Source organism: Malania oleifera, chromosome 8 (assembly GCF_029873635.1).
Source record: "Malania oleifera isolate guangnan ecotype guangnan chromosome 8, ASM2987363v1, whole genome shotgun sequence".
Classification (NCBI taxonomy): Eukaryota; Viridiplantae; Streptophyta; class Magnoliopsida; order Santalales; family Ximeniaceae; genus Malania; species Malania oleifera.
The window spans coordinates 41,952,214-41,962,480 of NC_080424.1; the positions used below are offsets into that span (position 1 = coordinate 41,952,214).

Sequence of the window (10,267 nt, forward strand, 5' to 3'; positions counted from 1 at the left end):
CGATTCTCAGGATTTTAGCCCGAGGGCTTGTTGAATTTGGAGACGGCGATACGAAATGCCTCAATTTCAGTGAGTGCTTGATATGAATTTCTGAATTGGGGGAGGACGATATGAAACGCCTCAATCCCAACGAGTGCTTGATATGAATTGCTGAATTGGGGGACGGCGATGCGAAACGCCTCAATCCCAGCGAGTGCTTGATATGAATTGTTGAATTGGGGGACAACGATACGAACGCCTCAATCCCAGCGGGTGCTTGATATGAATTGCTAAATTGGGGGACGGAGATACAAAACGCCTCAATCTTAGAGAGTGCTTGATATGAACTGTTGAATTGGGGGATGACGATACGAAACACCTCAATTTCAGTGAGTGCTTGATATGAATTGTTGAACTGGGGGATGGCGAAACGAAATGCCTCAATCTCAGTGAGTGCTTGATATGTATGGATCAAATAATTTGTAGATCTTTTTATGAATGAGGCTTTTGAGCCAAAATTATGAACTGAAAAGAAATATGTGTTATGCAATTATATATGTGTGAGTACAGTTTATAAATGCTATTTCATTTAAAGTTAATTAATGGATGAATTTTGTTACACTAGAACTCATTTGTCACACACTAATAATAATTTATTCTATCTTACTAAGAGATGTTTCACCCCAATAAATATTTCAACATTTCAGGATCGCCAAGAAAGCAAGCTTAGGAGCTCAGGGTCAAGGTGTAGATATTATAGATAGGGTAAGTGCTGATATGAATCGGCGTACATAGATGTTTGTGGTAATTTTTGGGTTATAGTTCTATCTTGGGAATGATATAGTAATGGTTGGGAGGTAGTACTTTGGTATGTATAGTTTTGGGAAGGTCTATTTTTACTTCCGTAGGTAGTGGATGGATACAGATGTAAAATTTGAAATATTATGAATATTATGAAAAATGTAAAAAAAAGAAAAGAAAAAAAAGAAATGGGGACATGACAATGTGGTATCGGAGATGTCATGTGATGACGTTATTATTATTATTATTATTATTATCAGAGTATATTTTGGGGGCATTACACTTTATCTATACATACAAGGCCATTGAACAAAAATATAAGAGAAACAAATAATCGAGTGAGGGCCAGTGTCTCCACTAAAATTTTTAAAATGAAAAGGACTTGTTGGTAAATTAAAATTTATTTCTAATAAAATTTTATTCCGTCCTTGTCCTCATAAAGGTAACATTAACATAAAAGACTTAGGACTTTCATGTATCCTAAATTTAGGGCAAATCAATTATAATGAAATGGTAGGAAGTATTTCGTTAGATTAAAAAACTAATTTTGCACATTACAATTTTTCTTATTTTTAATTAAATTATTTGTTTTATTTAAGATAGAGAAATACAATGAAAATCGGATACTATTATTTTTTAGTTCATTTTCAAATGAAATGATTGATAAACATAACACAAAATTTTAAAAAGAAAGTTGACATTTTTTTTTTTCATTTAAACTTGCTTTCCTAGTCCAATGAACAATACTTTTTAATAAAATACTGAACCTAATAGGTGCAATCCACTATGATTTCTCCCCGATGCCTAAATTGTGACATACGGTCAGTATCCACATGTAATTTATGAGGGCAAGTGGTTTCACTAAAATTTTTAAAATGAAAAGAACTTCTTAACAAATTAAAGATTTATTTCTAATAAAATACTATTCCTTCTTCATCATAAATGTATATAATGAAATTGTAGGAGGTTTCCTTTAGATTTTTTTTTTTCTATAATTAATGCTTATCTAAAACAACTATATATTAATCATCTTACATGTGAATTTATCTGCATTTGAATTTTATGTATTAAAATTATATATATATATTTTAATATTTCTTTGTCTTTTTGGATTAAATATTTAAAGTGCCACTGCAGTTAACTGTTCAAAATAATGCTTTTCTTTGTATATGAAAGAAATATTATTTCAGTCTTCAAATTAATAAATAAATGGATAAATAAATAAACAAATAAAAGAATTTAGGCAACTATGCTCCCTAATGAGTTCTTCTATACATGGTTTAAACTAGCGCAGAACAGGATGACGTGGAGGGATCAAACAATGCGGGAAGCAGGTACTTCCTCCCATTCGCACCATGCGCATTGTAGCTGGCACCCGCATTATCCAATAACAGGCTTCCGGCGTAACCCGGATAAGCTCCTTTTCCGTAAATCCCCGGACAAGCTGAACCAGCCTCCAACGGAGCCCCGGTTACCCCCTGGAAGTACCCATTTCCAAATGGGTTTGTAGCAGTTGCTGCCAAAAGGCTAGCCAGGTTTATGACCATGCCGTCCAAACCGACGTCGTTGTTGGGCGATAACAAGGCCGGGGTTTGGGGTCCGTAGATGGGTTGGTGGAACGGCCAGGCGCACTGACCCGGGCACTGGGTCTCGGAGTTACCCACCCAAATGTAAGCAAATCTGGAGCTCTTGCCGTCTCGGGTCCTGGAGCTCTGGGACGATCCGTGTCTGCCGCAGCTGCTGGAGCAGAAGCCTTCAACCGCCACGTCGGAGGCCGTCAACAAGACGTTAATGGCGTTCTTCTGCTCGCCCTTCGCTGCCAGTCGTTCGATCTGCTGAGTGGTGAGCGATTTCCCCAGAGAGTAGGTCTCATCTAGTATTTGACCGCCGAGGGAGAGAGAAACCGAAGAGGGCTTCTTAGAATTAAGGAGGCGATAGTATTTCTGGACGGTATTCCACCAGGTGGAAACCGAGGGTTGGGCCATGGGGGGTTGGGGAGATGAGAGGGAGGCGAGGAAATCGGAGACGATGGCACGCTGGGGAGGCTTGAAGCGGCCGTACCAGATGAGGTTGACGGAGAGTGGCCCGGTGAGGAGAGGACCGTTATGGTATCGGAAGGCAAGAGTGGGGTCTTGAGCCGACCCGGGGAGTTGTCTGGCGGCGGAGGTGAAATGAAGCAGAGAGACGAAGAGGAAGAGTGGGAGGAGGAAAAGGGAAGAAACGAAAGTAGCCATTAAGGATTGGGTAATTACTTGATGTTTGAAGTGAAGTGTTAAGTGATGGGATGAAGAAGCAGGGTTCATGTATACATAGTATGGCATTTGGGAATTGGGATGAGGATGAAGAGGGATCGAGAGGTGTGGAGGGGAAACCAGTAGGAAACGCAATGGAGAGTGGGGTTTAAAGTGGTGCCAGCTCGACGCAGTTAGTGACATGCGTATGCGTCGGCGTTGCGCGTTTTACTAATTAATGGTTGTAAGTGGGTGGAGCGGGGTGGGGAGGGGAAGGGAGTCGTGCGGGCGTTGGATGTGTGGGCATTCAAAGGAGCTCCAGCATTTTAACAGCTAGAGTGCATAATAAAAAATTAATAATAATAATATTAATAACAAAGCGATTCGAGGTACATTTAATGCAATGCTGCTGAGGTGGCAAAGGCGAAAAGGTTCAAATTTTTACTATTTCTCCATAGTTTCTTTAATTAATTTGCTTCAAATAAAAATAGAAGTTTTTACTACCTACAAGTTCAATGTGCATGAGTATTAATATCCATGTATATAAGTTTTTTAATAACTTTATTTTATGAGTTAGCCGTAAAGCCTATTTTAAATTTAAATTTTAAAAATTTAAATTAAAAAATAATTACTAAAAAATTACAAACTATCAATTGTGATTGTCGAAAATTAATAAATAGTATTAAAAAGCCACGTGACAACCACAATATTTCCAACCAATTGGAGGAGAACAACTCAAAAATTCAAATATAAGGGTGAGTTGACCGCATATGAGTGACACCCAACAATAAAGATTAAGGGAAGGACGGTTGATTGCCCTTAGTGGCTGGTTGACCGCCTAGTGAAAGATTTACTTTCTTCTTTACTTTTTTCTTTGAATTTGATGTCTTCATTTGGATTAAAAATTGTTTAATCAAAAATGAATATCAACACATGCCATACAACTTTGGCATTAACTAATTATATATATTGACTTTACATTTTTGTCAACCTTCTTTGACTTCCTACTCTAAATAAACTCATAATTGATCAAATTACTTGTAAATTATGCCTTCAAGCAAATTGGACTTGAAACATGTTTTTAACTAGTGGAGAATAGAAGACAATCACCCGATACCAGATTTAGGCCATACCAAGGAATGGTCGTCGCCTAAATAAAAAAAAAAAAATTAATGAATTTTCTAATATCCAGATCAGGTTTGAGATCATTTTTTATCTTAAGATCATCACAACCTTTATCATTGGTAGGCTTTGAATCCTGAGTTGAAAATGAGTTCTTGTATTCTTCATACTCAACCAAAAAGGAGTTATAGTATTCTTCAAACTCAACCAAGTCAAAATTCTCCTTCATCTTAGTATAGTTAGCCACCAAGGAGTCCTCGTAAATTTTGGGCTCGAACTCATCATCCTTTTTTTTGTAATCAACTAGTAGATCAATTTCATAATCCTTATAGCCAACTATAGCTCAGCCTCATCATCCTTTTCTTTGTAATCAACTAATAAATCGTTTTCATAATCCTTATAGCCGACTATGCCTGTAAAAAAGGACTTTACTACCCTTTATGTTGATTTTGGATGAAGTTATCAGAGTGATCGATGGTTTGGCCAAAAGGAGATTGTGGTGCAAATGACATTTGCCCCCATTATCCACTTATAAAAGAGCATATTGGCTGAATCCATAATAGCATGATATGTATGGCTATTAAAAAAAATTAAAAAATTGATTTGATCCGAAAACACGATCCAAACTGAACTAAAAATTCGGTTAATCGATTAGTTCATTTTGGTTTCGATTCATTTTTTTTTATTTTAAGATTTTTGGTTTTAAGTTCGATTTTGATTTTTATGTTCATGAATCGATGGTTACCCGAAACAAACCGATATATGTATTTGTTTACAATATATATTATTTATATTATACATTACTATATAATGATTTATATAATATATCTTAAAGTTACAAAATAGTATGCACCAAATATTTTTTGGGAGATTAATTTATATAAATAAAGTGTAAATGCACACACTAAATCAAAATCCAAGTAAAATATCTAATTTATATATTTTTAAAAATTATAATTGTTTTAAAATCGGTGCAGATCGATTTTGATTAAAAAAACACCAAACCGAAACGTTTGATTTGGTTCAGTTTCTAAAGGTTTGGTTTAGGTAACCAAACCATTAGCATCCCTAATGAAAGGTGATGGTTCGACCAAATCGATAAAAGGTCTATGGGCCAGCTACAACAAAATCTTTTGTTATAGACCTTATATCTCTGAACATGTCTTTTCGTATATTCTCTATCTAAAATATCATCTTAATTTTAAAATTGCCCATGGTCATCTTCGTCACACTTACTACCTTGTGTGATGTGTTAGATACTACACAAAAACTTAGCTTAGTATTTTGTTGTCAAATTGCCACCAACTTATTTGGTAAGTCTAACTACCTTCAATAATATCACCTTTGGCAACTAGCAAAATGTGTTACACATGCGTGCCAAAAATATGTTTATGACAAACTAGAGTCCAAACACATTTTTGTGATGAGGTGGATGACTGGTGATTGGTTGTGAATGAGGTTAAGTGGACTAATTATGCCCACCCCCATCAAAGGTGTAAGATAAGGATGATAAGAGTTTTACAAATTGCAGAAATCATAAAAATCAGGGAGAGGAAAGAAGGGAATTGACAAGAAAAATATTAGGAAAGACAAGGAGAAGGAGAGAGAAAGAAGTATAGATCGGGAAGTAGAGACAATTAGAGATAGATCATATAAAGATAAACTAATGTCAGGGAGTTTAAGAAAGTAATTGTTTTGCACTCTTCCATTGAGACTGAATACCGTGTGATGACGTCTACCATGACTGACATTGTGTGGTTACGTTGGTTGTTGATTGATATGAGTGTTATATTTTCTACTCCTATGCCTTTGTATTGTGACAATAGGATTGTAAGGAATTTGGTGTTATGCCTATTGACTTTTGACATATTGGTTATTCAAATATATTAATGATGGTTTTATAGCGGTAAGTAACTCATGAATGTAGTTATTAATTTTGAGTATATTAGGAACTTAAAAAATTACTAGAAAAAAAAAAGTAAATGAAAATATCAACTTAACTACATTTTCATTGTTTTAGTTATCAAAAAAGAGAGAGGAAGAAAATTCAAAATAATGCTTTTCTTTGTATATGAAAGAAATATTATTTCAGTCTTCAAATTAATAAAAAAAATGGATAAGTAAATAAACAAATAAAAGAATTTTAGGCAACTGCTCCCTAATGAGTTTCTATACATGGTTTAAACTAGCGCGGAACACGATGACGTGGAGGGATCAAACAATGCCGGAAGCAGGTACTTCCTCCCATTCGCACCATGCGCGTTGTAGCTGGCACCCGCACTATCCAATAACAGGCTCCCGGTGTAACCCGGATATGCCCCTTTTCCGTAAATCCCCGTACAAGCTGAACCAGCCTCCAACGGAGCCCCGGTTACGCCCTGGAAGTACCCATTTCCAAATGGGTTTGTAGCAGTTGCTGCCAAAAGGCTAGCCAGGTTTATGACCATGCCGTCCAAACCGACGTCGTTGTTGGGCGATAACAAGGCCGGGGTTTGGGGTCCGTAGATGGGTTGATGGAACGGCCAGGCGCACTGACCCGGGCACTGGGTCTCGGAGTTACCCACCCAAATGTAAGCAAATCTGGAGCTCTTGCCGTCTCGGGTCCTGGAGCTCTGGGACGATCCGTGTCTGCCGCAGCTGCTGGAGCAGAAGCTTTCAACCGCCACATCGGAGGCCGTCAACACGACGTTAATGGCGTTCTTCTGCTCGGCCTTCGCTGCCAGTCGTTCGATCTGCCGAGTGGTGAGCGATTTCCCGAGAGAGTAGGTCTCATCTAGTATTTGACCGCCGAGGGAGAGAGAAACCGAAGAGGGCTTCTTAGAATTAAGGAGGCGATAGTATTTCTGGACGGTATTCCACCAGGCGGAAACCGAGGGCTGGGCCATGGGGGGTTGGGGAGATGAGAGGGAGGTGAGGAAATCGGAGACGATGGCACGCTGGGGAGGCTTGAAGCGGCCGTACCAGATGAGGTTGACGGAGAGTGGCCCGGTGAGGAGAGGACCGTTATGGTATCGGAAGGCAAGAGTGGGGTCTTGAGCCGACCCGGGGAGTTGTCTGGCGGCGGAGGTGAATTGAAGCAGAGAAACGAAGAGGAAGAGTTGGAGAAGGAAGAGGGTAGAGACGAAAGTAGCCATAATGATTGATGTAAAGGATTGGGCAATTACTTGATGTTTGAAGTGAAGGGTGAAGTGATGGGGTGCACATATATATAGTATGGCATTTGGGAATTGGGATTAGGATGAAGAGCGAGAGGTGTGGAGGGGAAACCAGTAAGAAGGAGAGGGAACGCAATGGAGAGTGGGGGTGAAAGTGGTGCCAGCTCGACGTAGTGACGCTTGCGTATGCGTCGGCGTTGCGCGTTTTACTAATTAATGGTTGTAAGTGGATGGAGCGGGGCGGGGAGGGGAAGGGAGTTGTGTGGGCGTTGGATTTGTGGATATTCAAAGGAGCTCCAGCATTTTAACAGCTAGAGTGCATAATAATAATAATAAAGGGGTCAGATATACAGTTAATGCAATGCTGCTTTGTGGTCCTTTTCTGCGGCTTTTTCAAGGTTTCAAATATTAGAATAGAAACGTTACTATTTCTCTAAAGTTTCATTAATTGATTAATTAATTAATTTTCTTCAATTAAATATAGAAGCACCATAAAAGTTTTCTTTGAATTTTTGAATTGACACTCCCAAAGCTTGACCAAGTTAAAATCAGTTCATATTTTACACAGGAGAGATTTCTTAACTCATGTATATTAGATAAGAGTTTATTTTTTCTTTTTCTTTTTCAATTATTTCAACTTCATACTACTTAAAAAAATACAGGTGTTCGAATCTTCTTCCTAGTAAATGAAAAATTAAATATAAAAAAATAATTTTAATCGATTTAATTAAACTATATTCAGTATAATATTACAAATTATATCCTTCAAAATAAACACACCCTTGGCATGACTCTTACTTGGTTGTTGTGACTTGCATTTGCATTTTAGAATCAGGGCCGGCTCTTCCTTCAGGCAGCTGAGGTGCTTGCCTTTTGGGGCCCCTAAATTTTTTTTTTTAATTAAATAATGTTAACATTATTTATTATGCTCTCTTTCCATACATTGACTTCCAACTAACAAATAAATGAAATTGTATTTTAAAATGTAAAATAAATGCAATTTATTTAAATTTTTTTTTAAGTCTCATTGACTTCCCAACTAACAATTTTATTATATTTTTAACTATCTATTACTCTCATCTCTCTCTTAGCCTTTCTAAAAAAATCTTTCCATCTCTTACACTCTCCACTCTCATCTCTCGATCTCTCTATGATTTTTGCTCCGACTCTTGTGTTCATCATCTTTGGTCCTCCGATTCTCTGTAATTTTCATCAATCCTAATTTTGATTTCAATGTTTGTGCATTATTTTTCTATTATTTTCGCTCTGAATTTTTTTTTTTGTTTCTATTTTTTCTTATATTTTGGAAGTTTTGAGGTTAGAACGTTGTATCCGATAAGAATCCGATATCTTTAAAGTCTCGCTCGCCGATCGATTTGCAATAATAATAATAATCAGGTTATATTGTTTCACTCTATCATTTCTATAGATTTATTAAATTTATTTTTATTTGTTTACATAATTTGTCAATTTATAGTTAGTGTTAATTTTGAAAATTAATTATGTCAACGAGAAAATATGAATCCAGATATGAAAAACGAAGAAAGAAAAAAAAATATTGAACAAAATATTAAGGGTCCCGATTAAATCTTGCCTAGGGCCCTTGTAGTGACCCGAAGAATAATAACATTTTAATAATAAGAGGGAGAGAAAATAGATATAGAAACAGAAGGAGGCCGTAGCGTTCGTCGACGACATTGCATTTTTGAGATAATATTAAATAATCATAGTTGCGGGAAATTGCCAAGCTTCGTCAATGAACATAGGGTTTCGTCGACGAAGGCTTTAAGGATTTCGTCGACGAATACAGGGCTTCGTCGACGAGAATGTACTGAGAGGGGTTCTAAGGCAGCTTGAATTTCGTTGATGAATACAGGGCTTTATCGACGAATTTAATGAAGGATTCGTCGACGAATCTGACAGTATAAAAATGGGAAAATCGGGATTTTTATCATTTTTCTCGCCGCTCTCTCTCTCCTACGACTCTCTCTCCCTTCTCTCTTTGTTTTCGGCCCCACCAGTCGCCAAATCGACGGTTCGAAGCTACCACGATGGTCCTGGTGGAATTCTTTACAAGTTTGCGGGAGCGGATCGTCGAGAAAGCGAAGTTGGATTTCATCCCAAATTTAGGATAAGGTCTTTTATTGAGTTTTTGACTTTCTGGCAGTTATAGGAAATAATGTAAACTAAGAAATACTGATGTTTTGTTTTGGGGCATTGTGTTTTTAGGATGTTGAGTTAGGAATCCTGCGGGTATAGAACCAGATTTTTATAGGGGCTTTTCAAAGTTGAGTTAAGAGAAATATGCTATGCTAGGAGTTTTTGTAATGATATTAGAGATTTTATAGATGCATAACTACACCATTTTACTATACAGAATTTTCAGAATGTGAGTTTGAAATAGTGTTTGTTTTAGAATATGAATTTAAATGCTTGTGTGACCTGAGTAGATTTTTATAAGATGAAGAAATTTATACAGTTATTATAATATATCATACTATACTGAATTGAGGGACGGCGATACGTAGCGCCTCAATCTCAGTGAGAGATTATACAGATTATACAGATAAAGATATACATATACAGAGAAATTTACATGCATATATAGTTTTTATACGAGTAGTTTCATGAATAGATATATATATATATATATATATATATATATATATATATATATATATATATATACACACACACACACATATACATGTATGCATATTTATTCATATCAATATGTGTATCACAGTTTTATACAAAATGTTATATATACAGATATTACAGCATTTACAGTACAGAAAGAAGGAGTTACGGTAATTTTGGAAACATGATGAAAACAGTAAAATAGTATATATGTATATATGTATATAGTATCAGATCCCTGAAGAAAGATACACAGACAGATACAGATTACAGAGCACGGTACCTTTGCTAGATACAGATAGAGTGCAACCACATATCTTAGATAGTATGTGGGCACCG

At 36.7% G+C, this 10,267-nt stretch overlaps 2 protein-coding genes across 2 annotated transcripts; both read right to left on the reverse strand.

Annotated features, from left to right (window-relative positions):
* Window positions 1-1,937: 1,937 nt before the first annotated feature.
* LOC131162539 (protein PHOSPHATE-INDUCED 1-like) lies at window positions 1,938-3,212 on the reverse strand. The gene has a single exon (XM_058119137.1). The coding sequence runs from the start codon at window positions 3,099-3,101 to the stop codon at window positions 2,061-2,063; it is 1,041 nt and encodes a 346-aa protein (XP_057975120.1). The 5' UTR covers window positions 3,102-3,212; the 3' UTR covers window positions 1,938-2,060.
* Window positions 3,213-6,179: 2,967 nt separating this feature from the next.
* On the reverse strand, window positions 6,180-7,426 carry LOC131162540 (protein PHOSPHATE-INDUCED 1-like). The gene has a single exon (XM_058119138.1). The coding sequence runs from the start codon at window positions 7,265-7,267 to the stop codon at window positions 6,314-6,316; it is 954 nt and encodes a 317-aa protein (XP_057975121.1). The 5' UTR covers window positions 7,268-7,426; the 3' UTR covers window positions 6,180-6,313.
* Between the last annotated feature and the right edge of the window lie 2,841 nt (window positions 7,427-10,267).

What these genes read in the sequence shown, in the direction of transcription:
- LOC131162539 (XM_058119137.1), bottom strand. Translation starts at nt 3,101, where the DNA reads ATGCCATACTATGTATACATGAACCCTGCTTCTTCATCCCATCACTTA.
- LOC131162540 (XM_058119138.1), bottom strand. Translation starts at nt 7,267, where the DNA reads ATGGCTACTTTCGTCTCTACCCTCTTCCTTCTCCAACTCTTCCTCTTC.